Consider the following 16292-nt stretch of genomic DNA (forward strand, 5'->3'; position numbering starts at 1 on the left):
GTTAGTGCACAAGTCATGACACTAAAAGCATGTACATGATGCACAGCTGTATGAAGAAACCTTGGTAGGACGGAAAAGGTGTAAATGTAAGGTGCCTCCCACTGTGCTCAGAAATCAGAAATAACTTGTGTCAACTATGTACATAACCCCCATTATAAGGTACACATCAATACCAGTCCAAAACATTAACACAATCACAAGTTAAGTTACAGAAAATTCAATGAGGACTGTGAATTGCCTGTACTGATGATTTACCTGTTTTACCTATTTTACATTCCCTAAATCTTTGAAAAAAAAGCAGGAGAACAGGATACAAGTACTTACCGAGACATTGCTATGATTGTTAACCAATTACTTATTAAGTTTGTTTTTTAAGGAGCACCCAGCGTTTATGGCGCATTACCGCCACCTACCGTGTTCCCTACATCCATTAGGACAAAAAAAACCAAAATAAATAAATAACTTCATCAATAAATAACTAATTCTCTTCATCAACACAGTTTATTTTAAAAACTCAAACAAGAATTTATATTTTCCCTCCTCAATGCTGAATAAATTAAGATTCAATACTCCCACCCCACATTTCTTTACCTCCTTCAGCTTTTCTCAATGTTTTATACGTCTGGCAGTGACAGATAACATGTTCAATCGTTTCTTCTTCTAAGCCACATTCACATAGTCCTGATGGATGTTTCCCTATTAAGTGCCTGTGTGTCCTGAGCCTCAGACTTGATATGATTGCTTGCTCTCTGGAGTTTTTTTCCTATTGTTTTCATACCTTCCACTTGTTTGCTTTATTTCATATTTCATATATGAAACCAATGTTTTATGTGTTGCCCTTAGTCTTTCATAAACTATATCTGCCAAATTTCCTTTTCCTTCATCTCTCTTTATATTCTAAACCCAGTACTTTCCCCCCAAACCATCAACATGCCTGCTATTGTATGAAATCAAATATAATAGTTGGATTATATAAATTATACTGACACCAGTTATCATTGCTGTGATAATCTCCATTTAACCTCAACACCTTTGTAGATGAACACATACTGTATTGTGCAGTACGGTCACAAATTGGTGTTCTTATATTTTGAAGTGCATAATGTCTAGAAGTCTGTTTGCCAAAGTCTGCTGGAAGGGATGTACAGGAATGCTTCGCTGATTTATAGTCCACTCTCTCAAACTCTGTCTTGGGTGCGTAACGCAGTAAATGATGAGTGAGTGAGAGCAGCCCATGCTACACAATGTGCATTGTTGTTTAGTTTTCTGTTTTGTTTGATGGCTTTATTTTTTTTAAATTGCATTTATTTACAGGTTGTTGTGTTTTTGCTCTTGTTCATTTGTTTTCTGAAATATGGGTGTATTTTGCACTGCATGGCCACCATACAGTCCAAAATAGCGTCATAATAATGTCCCAATGTTGGTCACTTATCTTTTACTGCTAATTGTCGGAGAATTGCTCTTCCAGCTTGTCGACGCGGGAGAAAAACGACAAACATCCTGCTACTTGTTGCTGTTAACGATGAGCGACACCGACAGTTCTAGGCAGCGTTCGTTTCTACAGAGAGACTTGAAAGCAGCATCCAGGGGAATGAATTGAGGGGCTTGGAAGGACGAAAACAAAAATGGACATCGGTCGAAAATAGCCTAGTAAGAATAAAAATTCATTGTCTCATATAAAAGCACCGGTGCAGCTAAAATGTATTGACAATTTAACGACGCAAGCAATGTGTATTCGCTAAAAAGGCTGTCGTTTCGAGCAACGGCTGCTAGTGCGGTAAGCTAAGTTAGCCTCCGTAGCTTAGAAACGTAACGTTATGCTAGCTGTGTGCAACATTAACGGTATGACATTGGCCAGCAAGACGGGCGTAGTAGTATTATTAGCTAGCCTTTACTGATTTAAATAGTGTGTAATGAAAGCATCTTGTGCAGCCTTTTCCTTTTAGCGCTACTCTGTCTGAGCTCTCGGTCAGCTGTTGTTGTTATTGCTCTGTTACCGAAATCAAACAGCAGCCATTATTTTATCTCGCAGGGCAGAGGTGCAGTTTTTCATATTATCATACATTATAAGCAAGCAGTCGTGCAACAATGTCTCTGTGCAAGCGGTACAGCGAATACAGGAAACTAGCTAACACTGGGTTGTAACTGTAGGGAATATTGTATGTAGTTTGGCCACGGTTGTGTTTTCTGTGACGGCCTCAGGTTGTCGCTGTTATGTTTTGACTTGCATCTAAGGAAGTCAATACGTGTGCATCGTCATGTAAAAGATACCTGTAATTACATCTCGACTAGAAGTTACTTGTTTTGTTTATATGTGGAGCCTCCAATTAAACATATCTGCAATGTGAATTCCAGATATCTCCATTGTTATAAGTAAGTAATAATTTCGATTTAAGATGTATGTAATTTCCTCACTGGTGTTAAGTATCTTTTTTTTTAGATATCTAAAACAAAAATATTACTACCACAATTAAGGTATTACCACAAAATGTGATTTCAAATATGTAGACCTGGAATTGTGGCTACTTAAAACTAGAGAAGACAGACTTTTACTAGTCACAGTCCCTGTTAAGATATTTACTATATGATCAGTCATGCAGTATTCTCTTTGTGCCATCCATTAACGTGCATGCTGTTTCACAAAAAATAATAGTGGCCTAAGGAATGACGACACCATTTTGGAGAGCAGTTAAGCAAGCAGGGAATTCGTTGTTTGGTCAGGTCAGAGTACAAAGTTGGCACTGAGGTCTACAAGCACATCAGCCTCCTTAGAACTGTATGAGTTGCAACTCCAGCCGAATCAGTTTAGTAGTTTCTTTGGTTAACTGAGAAATGTCCCAGAATACTGTAGCTATGTGTCACTGCAATACAAGACTGCACCATGTAAGACTGAAGGGCTGTTTGGCTTTGTTGGGTCCACATATCATTCTATCATTGCCATTTTAGTGTATTTCACTTGAGGTTCCACCAGAAGCACAGCTTTTTCTTCCTTTCATATTTTTTTCTCAGTGTAACTGTTATTGGGTTTGTCTGATTGATTTTGTAACAGGTTGTCTATGTCAGACCACTGGCGCTTGACGAAGAACCCGAGGGGAGAAAAGTGAGAGGCCCGAGTTCAGAACCATGGAGGCTCGCCTTGGTCATATTGTGTTCAGCTCCAAGTTTGACTCAGGGAACCTGTCGCGTGTTGAGAAGGTGGAGAAGAGCAGCTCCAGCCCTCCTACTGATATAGCTCCCGGCGGGAGTGCCCCCTCAGGGTCTAACCTTACTCCTGACCATGAGTTCAATGTGTGGACTCAACCAGACTGCGCCGGCACAGAGCACGAGAATGGAAACAGGTAACAAAACTAAGTATTTTGGTAATCCCATAAAAGGACAGCATGAGCAATGCTTTTGCACACAGCCCTTACACTGAGTTACATTACTTATAGAATCCCAAATTGTGTTTTTGTTTGTTTCAGATCATGGTTTTACTTCAGCGTGCGGGGTGCAGCACCCGGGAAGATACTGAAGATCAATGTGATGAACATGAACAACCAGAGGAAGCTCTACAGCCAGGGCATGGCTCCTCTTGTACGCACTTTACCTGGAAAGAACCGGTGGGAAAGGGTCCGGGACAGACCCACATCTGAGGTATACAGACATACTCGGAAGGCTGCCAGGGAGAGGATGTGGGCATTGGGAGCCAGCGAGGCAGAGTGCTGTTAGTATTATTATATTTCTAATAATATGTCTCTTCTTCCTTTTTATTCTTTCACTTTCCAGATTGTAGATAACCAGTTCATCCTCTCATTCACTCACCGGCTGCTGGAGGTGCGAGGGGCGACCACCTACTTCTCCTTCTGCTTCCCGTTCTCTTACGCTGAGTGCCAGGAGATGCTGCAGCAGCTGGACGGGAGCTACCCCAATGCTGCTCAAGTCGGTCCGAGCAGGTAAAACACAACACACACACAACACACACACAATGCATGTTGTGTGAACCTTTTTTGTTTGTGAAATTGGCAGTTTTTTTCCCTTGCCCCTCTAATTTGTCCAATTTCTGACATTTTTTCTCTCCCACCAATGTCCATCCTCGACTGCTCTCACCGTCAGTGCACCGGGCAGTGTGTACTACCATAGGGAGCTGCTGTGCGACTCTCTAGATGGCAACAGGGTGGACCTGCTCACTGTGACCAACTGCAACGGGATGCAAGAGGAGAGAGAACCCCGTCTGCCTAAGCTGTTTCCTGATGCCAAGACTCCAAGACCACACCGCTTCTCTGGCAAAAGGGTATCACTCGATCACTCATAAACACACAATGACTGTTCTCTTTAGTGATGTGACACCTTTTAATGGCTTTTAAAGACAACACTTAAGGCTGATGTGGAATCACTGACTAATGTCAAAATGGCAAAGCTGACCCTTGGCCGTTGTGTGTCTGCAGGTGTTTTTTCTCAGCAGTCGAGTGCACCCCGGGGAGACTCCCTCATCCTTTGTGTTTAACGGTTTCCTCAACTTCATCCTAAGAAAAGATGATCCTCGTGCTCATGCGCTTCGAAACATCTTCGTGTTCAAGCTCATTCCCATGCTAAACCCAGACGGGGTTGTTCGTGGGCACTACAGGTAAGAATTACATATGTAGTGTCACATGCACCATCCTCACAACAGCAATGTAAACTCAATGTTCAGCGATGGAAACCGACTTATTTAGACTTCTACGGGCTTTGGATTCAATTATTTTGAGTATGAGGATGTGTTGCTACATGTAACGAAGTCTCCTTTCCTCCTGCCGCTCTGCTGTCACAGCGATACTTTCCCTGAATTCTGAATTCTATGTTATGTGCATGCTGGCATGTGAAAAGCTGATTAGAAACCCGGCTACCTGTATACGTGGCCAAGAAATCAGCATTTTCAAGGAGAAATCTAGCTGGAAAAATAAGGTGTCTCTAAGGAAACAGGTTTCCTCATACATGAAACACATGAAACCAGGTTACTACAGAAAGCCCACTGTGGTCATTACTTAAGTGCATGTAAACGCAGTGCTGGCCAGGCTAGAGGTTAGAAGAGCCAGGTCGGATGTTGACCCATTCAGCAGATTAGAGGTTTAACCTGCGTCACTGGTTTAACCTGCATCTCAGACAATGATGTATGAGAGGTGTCAGTAAACAGTGACACTACTTCGTCAGTGTGTTAGGGTATGCTTCCTCCTCTTTTGATGATTGAAAATATGTAATGATGTGCATCTGCACCATCTTCTCTTTATCTAAAAAAACAACAACATCATGCAGTAACTGTGGGAAAATGGCCCTTAAATTTTACTAAATTGATTTCTAAGCCTTATTACAGTGGAGGAACGTATGGTAGGGCTTCTGCTGTGTTTTGTCAACAATGTTTAAAGACGTTTTTTTAAATAACCTGTCTCTCTTTTGCAGGACTGATTCCAGGGGTGTGAACTTGAACAGACAGTACCTGAACCCCAGCCCTGAGCTGCACCCTTCCATCTATGCAGCCAAAACACTGTTGCTCTACCACCACACACACAACCGCCTGCACAGTACACAGTGCAGCACTCACTGTAACAGCCTCACGCATACGCAGACCCCTCCCCTTAACGTCAAACCCGCGAATCAGTATCAGTCTCCTCCTCCCTTCACTGCCCTTGAAGTCAGCTTGAACCAACGAAATGCAGAGAAGGGCGCAAATCCAGCGCCACTAGACGTTCCCATGGTGACAGAGGAAAACGCCTGGGTCACCACAGAGGTGGAGAAGGGGAACCGGAACAGCTCATCGAGCTCCCCAGAGACAGCTCCAGTTACTGTAGAGGTAACAGTACCACAGGTGGAGGAGCAAGAATCGATTCCACCCCAGGAGGGGGGTGTGGCTTATTATGTGGACTTGCACGGCCACGCCTCTAAACGAGGATGCTTCATGTACGGAAATAACCTTCCTGACGAGAGCCAGCAGGTGAAAATTATTACATTTACTCGCCCTCCCTTTGCAGTATAGTTGGAAAACTGTCAAATGACATTCAGTTATCATTGTTTTTGGAGCAACAAGTTTCATGTCAGTAAGAATAATACAGTTGTTTTGAATCGTGTCCTTGATGTATTTGTTCATCCCTATGGCAGCCAGAGCAGATGGGGCTACTAATGCTTTTTGGTACATATATTGAAGCTCCTGTACACTCTGCTTCGTCTCTCTGCAGGTAGAGAACATGCTGTACCCGAGGCTGATCGCCGTGAACTCTGCCCACTTTGATTTCCTGGGCTGTAACTTCTCAGAGAAAAACATGTACGCACGAGACAAGAGAGATGGCCAGTCTAAAGAAGGCAGCGGGCGGGTGGCCATTCACAAGGCCATAGGGCTGCTTCACAGGTCAGATTTCAATGGGTTCACAGAAATAGCACATGGCAACTTTTAAAAAAAAAAAATGTTTTGAACTCTTCGTTTTGGAGAGTCAAAGTAAGCTGTTCTTGAATGAGGAGAAAAGTTATTGATCACTGTTAGATAAGGTGTCTTTCATGTTGCTTTTACTCATGTTTAACTTTAACTAACAACTGCTGTAGCAACATTAAATTGTGCTTAAATTAACTTGTGTTTCACTGAATGTCATTACCTTGGCTGTAAATAACATGATATCAGGTCATATATTCTTTACATCCAAGCTGTAAATGTGTATTTATAACATGTTTCTGTTATTGGGTCCCCACCAGCTACACTTTGGAGTGCAACTACAACACAGGAAAAACCATGAACACTATTCCTCCTGCTTGCCATGACAACGGACGGGCAACCCCACCTCCACCTCCGTCATTCCCTCCGAAATACACTCCTGAAATATTTGAACAGGTAGGAATGTGATTCTTTGTTTAAGGATTGCAGGTTTTTAGGGTATGTGAATGAACAACTTTTCAACACATTGCAATATTAATGTTTTTGATAACTTCAAACCAAATTATCTTAAAAGATGAGGCACTTCTGACATAAACCAATTGATGATGTGCATCAGGTGGGGCGTGCTGTGGCTATCTCAGCCCTGGATATGGCCGAGTGTAACCCTTGGCCACGGCTGGTGCTGTCTGAGCACAGCTGCCTGATGAACCTTCGAGCTTGGATCCTCAAGCATGTCCGCAACACCAAAGGCCTGAACGCGCACATCCACGCTCATCCTCCACTAAGAATACACCACAATGGCAGCAAGGCATCGCCACCAAAGAGCTTCAGCAAGTGAGTTAACACACACATCTCTTTATTAAACCCCAAAAAGACTTCAGTCCCCTTAGTTTCTTTGTCGCGTTTAACATTTGGGTCGTGGGTTCCTGTGTTGTTTTTTCCAAGCAGCTGTCTGTCTGGCTCAGTGTCGGAGAACACCCTCAGTCGTGTTCGCTGCAACAGCCAGAGTAGCAGCAGCCAGACACCCTCCCCGAAGATGCACAGCTCTCCAAGCTTTACTTTTGGCTGCCCCCCACCCCGAACCCACACTCAGCACAACAGCACGCACACCAGCGGACGTGGAGGCAACAAGACACTCGGGCCAGTCAGGGGTAAGTTGATCTCTCAACCATCTGCTTGTGTCTGCTGGCTGGCTATCACCTCTCACCTCAACTCTCCTCATTTTCTCTCTAAATATCACATATTCTGTTGTCTGGTCTCTCTTTTTTGCTACCATCCTCTCTTTCTGCTGTTGGAGTTAAGAGTGGTTGGTGGTTGATGGTGATGTGAAAATGGTCCAAGGTTTGGGGTTTGCTTGATTTTAGAGACACGAACGAATGGATTCATGTCCTGGATGTCTGTGGCCTGGAACGTAAGCATGACCCCTGAATGACCCCTGCATGACCTTAGCATGACCCCACCCGCTTCTGCTGTCTATGCATGCATTTTGTCACCTCTGAGGATTAGTTTTACCTGACTGAGGATGAAACCACATGAGCCCTGTTCCAAGGCACCAAGACCAAATTGACTATTTGGATCATTTTCAACTTGGACCCACATATTTTTCGTGCAGATTCTGACTTCTCGTCATGTGGCTTACTGAGAGCATCTGAACATGTTGTCTGTCTCAGTACATGGCTCTTGTGAAGGGCAGTTTCAGCAGGTAGCCACTACAGTTTGTGTATGCACACAGTCCCCGCATGTCTCTGAGCTGGTGTGTCTCCCTCTTTGTAGACCCTAAGCCTCAGGAGAAGAGACGCCCCCCCCACCACCGCTCCATCCTACGGTCTCCCAGCAACAGCCACACACCCTCCCGCCCCCCACTCTCACCCCCTTCCTCCTCCTCCTCCTCCTCGTCTTCCTCGATGTGTGCGGCGGGCTCCTGTCCCCTCCCGGCCTCCGTCAGTATGACAGGTCTGTACTCCATCCAGTCCCCCAGCCTCTCCACCTTGCTCCCCTCCCTGCAGGCTCTGCCCCGCCCAGGCCTGCTCTCCAAACTGAGCCCCCTGCTCCTTCAGGGCCTCCCGCCGGCCACCAACACTCCAGCTGGGCCCACCCAGGACTGAATCTAACCTGTGGGAGCTTGAGTATAGGTGTGTGTGGGTGGACTGAATGAGTGTAAGCTCTTAAAATTGCTTGGAGTACCAGACAAGCAGTGTTTTTAAGTGAAAAAGAGACTGTCTTTACAGAATCCTGCACTTGTCTGGAACTCCATGTAGGTCAAAACAAGTGCAAATCACTATTTGATCTGGTGTGTGTGTGTGTGTGTGTGTGTGTGCGGGTGTGCGTGTGCGTGTGTTTGTGAAACAACATTGGTGCTAGCTCTTCTACACTTTCCTCAAATAGTATTGTTTATCCCGCTGCACATATCTGTGTAATTACATGTATCAGCAGTTTTAGCACCTTAGGATGAATAATACACGTGAGAGTGTTACTGAAATCTCAGTTATGACTGAAATGTGTTGAAAAATGTTTTTTTTTCATTTTAATTACCAACCTTGATTCAAGCATTGCTTGTCACACTGTCCTCTGGCTTAGTTCTTGTGGATATCCTTAACTAAACAAAGCAGACCGGTTAGTGTTTAAGTAAGAGAGACAGTTGCTTGGCTGCGTAATCGCCATCGTCCCCTAGGACTTGCAGAATATACAGTAGATGTTTGCAGTTTACATTAATATTGGAAATATTATACTAATGGATTACATTACTTTGATTAAGTCTCTTTTTCAGTGTGTATACAAGTAATAAGCTAAGAAGAATTACCATGTGACTGTGCTGACATTTAGGAAATAGCCAGGGCTGTTTATTTTAAATTGTTTTTTCACACAGTCACGGTTAAGTTTTAATGGGAGCTGTTCATGATCAGCTACAGTATGAATGAGATACTTTCACTTCGGCCATGTTGCACTTTCATTTTTGGGGTATTTATTGGTTTTATTTTGTTTTTGAGAAATTGGGTTTGCAGAATTAGACTGAACATAGTGTGTCTTCTGTTTCTTCAGCACATAACAATCTTTTTGTTTCTTTTTTTCAATGTATTTGTATTTCGCTCTTTAATGGTTCTATGTAAAACAGTTTGAGCCGCAGGCTGATCACGCCGTCCTCATGTAGTCACATTTGGAGTCAGTTCAGAACAGGACTGAGTATTATGTAGAGTCCATTTCATTTCTAGTGACTGAAAAAGGACTGTGGTTTCATTTTTATGTAAGTCATTTTTTTTATTTCTTTAATAGTTCTGAAACCTGTATCATTCCAGTGTCAGTCCAGTCTTGACATGATGATGTTCACAGTATAGCCTACTGCCAGAAACCTCATGGGGACCATCACTGGTTTAAATCCTCATGAAAACTTGAAGAGTTAAAAATAAAGGGACAAAAAGGGTTGCTTTAATGATCTGTTTGCCAACAAGCAATATCATATAAAAATGCTTTGGTTGGTTTTGTGTTTGATAATTTTCTAATAAGATTCCAATATTGATTTTGGTGTAAATAAAGTGTAGAGTTTTTTAATTTTATTACATGTTTCATCAAACTGAAGAAAATGTTAATCATTATTTATTCAAGCACATTATTTGTGTGTTTCCTAGTGTAAATTAAACATGGCAGGTATGTAGTAGGCTGTTGATGGTCAAAGTTAATATATTTTGTGGTTAGCAGAGGTGAGAAATGATCTCGTTGTCTTGGTCTATATGTAAGCCTCATAGATCAGCTGTGGAATGATCGTATTTCGTCTGTAATTCAGTTTTGTGTGCCGTCATCCGAGTACTTGACGATGGCCTGTTTTGGGACCAGCCATTTTAGATGCACTGAAGATGCAGAGGTAGAGGATTGGATGGAAAACGGCTTTCAGAATTATCTGGCCTCAACTCGCTATGGCTATCGTCTGTTCCAGTGCTGTTGTAGTTATGGTGTGCCTTGCTCTGGTATCTGTTGTAGGCAGTAGGTTTTGGAGGTTCTGCTTGTTCTTTTTACCTGAACTCTTGGATTATATTGTGATCTGGTAGGTCCTGCCTCCTCATCTGCTTTATCCTTGATTTGGAGAAACATCACAGGGGGAAAAATAGGGATAATAGGGGAGAAAACTGATGCCAGTGATTCTCTTGAAGCGCTATCCTCTCTTACATAGATGGAAAGGTTTCCAAAGGGAGTACAGGCCTGAAAGAGCTCGTCAGCTCTTCGAGAACAGGTTGAGGAGTGAGGTTAGAACTGTCTAACCTCTGTGATGATGTGATGGTCATTTTGTGCTCTGGGGACATAAAAGTCCACTTAATATCACTATGATTTTCATGTAGCCTCTGCCCACTGCGTCCAACAAAGCGGGAAGGATATATTACGAGCTTTCACTTTCAGATCAGTGTACTGTAGTTTTATTCTGCTTTCTCACTGTGAACTTTGATGTCCTGTTTTGCAGTTGTTTCAGTCCTAAAGCTTATATATATATGTATATATATATATATATATATATGTATATATATATATATATATATGTATATATATATATGTATATATATATATATATATATATATATATATATATATATATATATATATATATATATACATATATATACCCAGAATGACAAAAAAACAAAAGGCTTTAGGTAGAAACAAACTGTATGCATAGTCACATTCTCACTAGGTCTTTCTGCTTTATACTCCTTATGAGAATTGTGCCGGTCCCTTCAATGTGGTGCTAACCTTCTATACCAGACTACGGTTTGTTTGAGTGTTTGTCTGTGTAACATCTTCACGAATACCGCCTTCTTGAATGTGCTGCTGTCTTTTACCGCCTCTCTGTTTAACTTAATGGAATAAAAACTATCCATTTGTGAAGCAAACTACTGTGTGTGGGTCCTCTACTCTCTATTGCCTTTGTTTGTGTGTGTGTAATCTTTATTTTCTTTTTAAAAACTGCTTGAAAGTCAAACCTCTCCCCTGTTACATTGGATGAGACTGTTAGCCTGATGTACTGTATTTCAGATAAAGGGAGGGATCTGCTGTAGACCAACAGTGTGTTACATTTACCATTAACAGGTGTCCATCTTTGAACGCTGTGTTACTCATCTGCCACCCACTGTTTCTCCTGTCCTCCCTCTGTTGTATTTATGTCCCTTCATCTGGTTAACAGGCCTCAGCTGCCCAGACTTTCAGGCTGTTGGACCCAGTTCAGCGGGTTGGTCCAGAACGCCTTTCCCCATGCGTCCTGGGCGCGTGGGGAGAGGGTGCCGAACTCTTACAGTCACTCATCACCCCGCAGAGGCCCGCACAGAGGTTAGCTGAACCCTGCTGGCTCACTCACAGAGGGCAAAGTCTCTACGATATATATGTAAATTATATACAACATACACTTGGTTCATGAAGTCTCACTGTGATGTCTCCATCTGTCACAGACCACTAAAGACGTGGGTCCTGAACACATCCTTTCCTCCATCAAATTTAGCAAGTGAGTCCAATCTTGTATCTAAGTATCTCGGAGCAGTTGTTAAATCTCACAGGGAACATTTTTAAGCCAAAGAAGAAGTTAAGCAAGGGTTGGAAATCACAAATGGAATGAAAAAAATATGATAAAAAGGTTGGACATCTGCATTTTTGCTGCAGAATATTATTGGAGTAGCATTATCCCTGCTATGACTTAGTGTTGAGTGGTGAAAAATAATAACCTCTCTGTTGCCTGCCCAGGTGTGAGCTGCAGCCTCATGTGAGCCGCATCCCCATCCGGAGGGTGGGGTCAACTGAAACCCCTCCTACTCATGACAGTAAAACGTCCCCTACCAGCATCAGCCCAGTCTCACCTGGAGATAAGGACGAGTCAGCCACCATGAAGGTCTGGAAGCTGCTTAGACCTGGCCTCCATCGACACCTGTCACTGTCAGGCACGTATACATACACACACACACACACACACGCACACATACACACACATACACACACATAGACACACATGTTGCAATGCTATTAACTCTGATTGGCCTAGAGAGGGTTACAATAATTAAGCTTTGATAACAGGGAGCTGCACATGGCATGACACAGCACCTTTTTTAGGGAGACAGTGAAACACTGGGTGACTAAATCTACAAGATCACCTGTGTGTGACATTCCATGCAGTTTGCAAACTGCTGCTTCCCATTTCCACCCTTTTAGAACTCAATTTGGCTTCAATATTTATTCCCATACAAGTGTCGCAGCGTTACAGAAGATATTTTCCTGTGTTCCATAATTTTGCTGTGCTGCCTGACATTGCTTCCCACCCCCACTTTCCAGTATGTGAGCAGCACATTCACACAGTTAACATCACTTTTATTTCACTCTACAGGTGTATCAGGGAAAGACGGTGCCATACAGTTGGCCTCGAAATCACTAATGAAGAAGAGCACAGACAGGAGTTTCCACTACAAAGGAGATACTATTATAGAAACCACGGCGGAGAAGGAGGAAACTCTGCAACAGGTGAAAACAGATACACACACACACACTGTGTGTCAAATAGCATCAATGTACATTGAGAGAGAAACAAATGCTGAATATGAATGTATGAAATTACTAAAACTTGACCGGGCTGTGTCTTTGAAGGTTCCGGAAACTCCAGTGATGCCTCTGCCTGAGGCTGTCAACATGTGTGAGACAGTGACCCTGTGTGGGGAAGCTTAGGAACTGCATGGAAGAGGAGGCACTTGCGTCTGCATCTGCTCAATGGGAGCCTAAATTACCTTTATTGTGATCGAAACAATTTAAAACTAGGAAACAGGAGGGGATGCTGTCTTAGCGGGAGGATTACTTGGGGTATTTTAATGTGCAATACAACATTTTTAACATTATTTATTCAGGTTTTCCACAGCATACATGGTGTTTTCAACCAATGCTGTTCAACATAGTCAGACCCTGGAGCTGTTCAGTACAGCAGCTTTACTGGGGCAGGTGGGGGGTTAAGTGCCTTGCTCAATGAAACCACAACAGTGGCTGAGGAAGGGGAGAGGTACAAACTTTCCAACTGATCATAGACTTGAAATATCCTTAAACATCTCAACTAGCATCATTGTACCTCACATATCAGTTTTTGTCATTTTAGTCCTTTCCTTCTGCTGTCCCCTCCCCCACAAAGATGTTAAATGCACTCTGACCAACACTGTTATGCACTGATAACTATTTTCAGTCAGCCACTTGTACTATTACAGCAAAGGGTTGATTTTCATTCAGACTGACAAGCACGGCAGCACCTTTATCACCTCCTTATTTCCATTGTGAGTTTAGAGACACGTGTGTGAGTGAAGTGTGTATTTAATGTAATTATTCCAAAAGGTCTTTTTGCTTTGCATATAGTGCCTATGAAAGGTATTCACCCCCCCCCCCCCCTTGTTGGACATTTTCATGGCTTGTTTTACAACACAGATATAAGTGGGTTTATTGTGACACTGATCAACATCAAAGAAACTGAAATGTCAAATTGTAAAATAGTACTGAGCACAATAATTAATCGCTTTGTTATAACGCACCTAAATGATCACTGGTGCAGCCATTCTCATGTTGAATGGAGCCATGTGTGGCAGGTGATTTTAGGATAAATACTTGTACCTCAAAGAAGAGTGGCCAAAAAACAAGTCCAAAGTTAATACAGACCTAAAACACAGACCAATGGCTGAAAATGTTGCTAAAGGTGCATTCAAGAGATTATTTTACTTTGTGTGTTTTGAGTGTCAAGAGTCTAGTTATATTTTAAGTGATTTAAAGTAATAAAATGTCCAAAGGGTGGGTAAATACTTCTATACACACTATATCTGTAATGAACACACTTTGCCTGTCACATTCCTTTGAAGCTTTTTGCTCCACAGCACACCAATATGGGAACATATCCTTTATTACCATATATATATATTCATATGATAGAAATATTTTGTGTGAGGCAAACTGTTACAGGAGTTGTCTTTTTAAATGTAATAAGCCTATATTAATCCCAGTGACAAATGGACTGACTTTTACCAAATGAATTATAGTGTGACTGGTCTAATACTGTGTTGGAACTTGATACAAACTTGAAGTAGAAATAAATGAATTGGAAAAAAAAAATCCTATATTTGTCATTTTGCAACATAATAACTCGATGAGAATGTATCGAGAATAACTTCAGGAATTTACTGAGACATTAATGCAAATGGGATTTCACACATTTTTATTAGAAAAAAACACTACTGTGCAATCTTACAAAGAAATCTCTTGGAAGGAGGACTGCAAGAGGGGAATGTTGTTTCCAGGGTGGTGACGTTGAATCCCATCTGACCTGTGGGAAGAAGAAGACATTGAGCGGGTTCACAGGAGTTAAACCTTGGAACGAAAAGTTGTCTTCGTAGATGAATGTGCTTCAACTGTCATACATACATTTATATATGGTTCCTCCAAATTTTTACTGAAGCGCAATGATCAAGTGTCAACTCCTCAGCCATGTACTGAATTGTAACTACTCAACTATGACTCAGTGGAGCATGACTGACATTGGCAACCACAAAAATAAAGATTTCAAAGTGCTGAGCTAACTTAGGCAAACATAAATTGCACTCACCTCTCCAATCATATCGGCGGTCTCTACTCCTGTTTCTTGGGGTTATTGACAGCAACATAGTGATACAACACGACCAGCAGGAACAATGACACACCAAGCATGTTGGCAAATATTGCCAGCTGCACGTCTGTCACCATTCTGCAAAGGATGGAGAGACAAGTGTGAGAGAGCTGCTCAGTCTTAAAATAAGTCTGTTAGGCATCTAGTCAAAAAACACCTAAGGATCATACCACCATCATCTCTGTCCATTTCCCAAAGTATAACACACCTTTTTGGATATCTGAATGCACTTTGACCTTCCAGTCACTTGTTCACATCAATTTAAGTGAAGTTAAGTGATACACATGACTAACAGCTACCTAATATTTACAATAATAGTAAGCTCGGTGTCAATATTAAGTCATTTATTGATTTTCATTGTAATGAAAAAGGGTCAGAAAATGGCTGCCTGGTAAAGCATCTAAAACCACCGGCATAGTCCTGCACATTTGAAAGCATAATCTCATCTCTAATTGCTATACGTTAAATCATGACATGCAGAGACAAAAGCGACTTTCTGACCTCATAACGCCGCCACTTATTAGATATATTAGTGCATTAGGTTCTTAGCTTAAATTCTGCATAGGAATATTTTGAATGTGAATCAGAAAATCATCGTACTTGTAACAATCATCACTGCATCAGTGATTACATGGTTTTAAATCAGTCAGCCAAATCATGGTACATTTTGAGACTGGACCATAAATCTGTGTAACGTTAACCTAGCTAGCTAGCTAGCTAACTAGTAGAACCAACACTGGCCGACCTGACCAATATAGGTAACGCTACATATGAAGATTCAAGAAAATTACAAAAATTAAATCTATTGAAATGTAGTTTTATTAATGTTATTACTTACATTATCCCTTAAAGTGGCTTTTCACTCTCGGTTCGAGCGATACTTTCAGCCGCTCAGCAGCAAACAAGCAAATCCGTTTCTCTCTTCCGGATGGAGAGGAAAGCCACGTCACGTTTAACAGCACCGTAGAAATAGTTTTAATAGAGCAGACCTCAGTGATCAATTAACAAACATAAAACCCATATGCAACAACTCAACAACCATTATCAGTATTCATTTTATCAACTGACACCATAACTTATTAAAATCGTGTCATTTTGGACCACTCGACAGAAGTTCATGATGTTTATCCCCATTCTTTTATCGCAATCATCCAGGCCAGAGGCGGCGGTAGTGAGCTTCAGGCAGCTGGATGTTTGCACTCCGTAGGAGTGGCCCAAATGTTTCGACATCACCTCACCCGGCGTGAACGACAGCGGCCAACCTAGATGGTA

General features: G+C 42.1%; 2 protein-coding genes across 3 annotated transcripts; one reads left to right on the plus strand and one right to left on the minus strand.

Annotated features, from left to right (window-relative positions):
- Positions 1-3123: 3123 nt before the first annotated feature.
- agbl5 (AGBL carboxypeptidase 5) lies at positions 3124-13353 on the plus strand. 2 transcript variants are annotated; one of them, XM_070925848.1, is made up of 16 exons: positions 3124-3338; positions 3462-3633; positions 3766-3932; positions 4093-4270; positions 4425-4603; positions 5413-5944; positions 6186-6355; positions 6694-6829; positions 6990-7207; positions 7322-7524; positions 8147-8326; positions 11538-11680; positions 11800-11852; positions 12089-12282; positions 12723-12856; positions 12980-13353. In XM_070925848.1, the coding sequence occupies exons 1-16, from the start codon at positions 3124-3126 to the stop codon at positions 13055-13057; spliced, it is 2952 nt and encodes a 983-aa protein (XP_070781949.1). In that variant the 3' UTR covers positions 13058-13353. The 2 variants fall into 2 exon arrangements, with proteins under 2 accessions (XP_070781949.1, XP_070781950.1); XM_070925849.1 differs by having other exon boundaries at positions 11538-11668.
- Positions 13354-14556: 1203 nt separating this feature from the next.
- On the minus strand, positions 14557-15862 carry ost4 (oligosaccharyltransferase complex subunit 4 (non-catalytic)). Its single transcript, XM_070926257.1, has 3 exons — positions 15859-15862; positions 14961-15098; positions 14557-14681 (listed from the first exon to the last, which is right to left on the minus strand). The coding sequence occupies exon 2, from the start codon at positions 15095-15097 to the stop codon at positions 14984-14986; it is 114 nt and encodes a 37-aa protein (XP_070782358.1). The 5' UTR covers position 15098; positions 15859-15862; the 3' UTR covers positions 14557-14681; positions 14961-14983.
- Between the last annotated feature and the right edge of the window lie 430 nt (positions 15863-16292).

This window comes from Enoplosus armatus, chromosome 19, assembly GCF_043641665.1.
Source record: "Enoplosus armatus isolate fEnoArm2 chromosome 19, fEnoArm2.hap1, whole genome shotgun sequence".
Taxonomy (NCBI): domain Eukaryota; kingdom Metazoa; phylum Chordata; class Actinopteri; order Centrarchiformes; family Enoplosidae; genus Enoplosus; species Enoplosus armatus.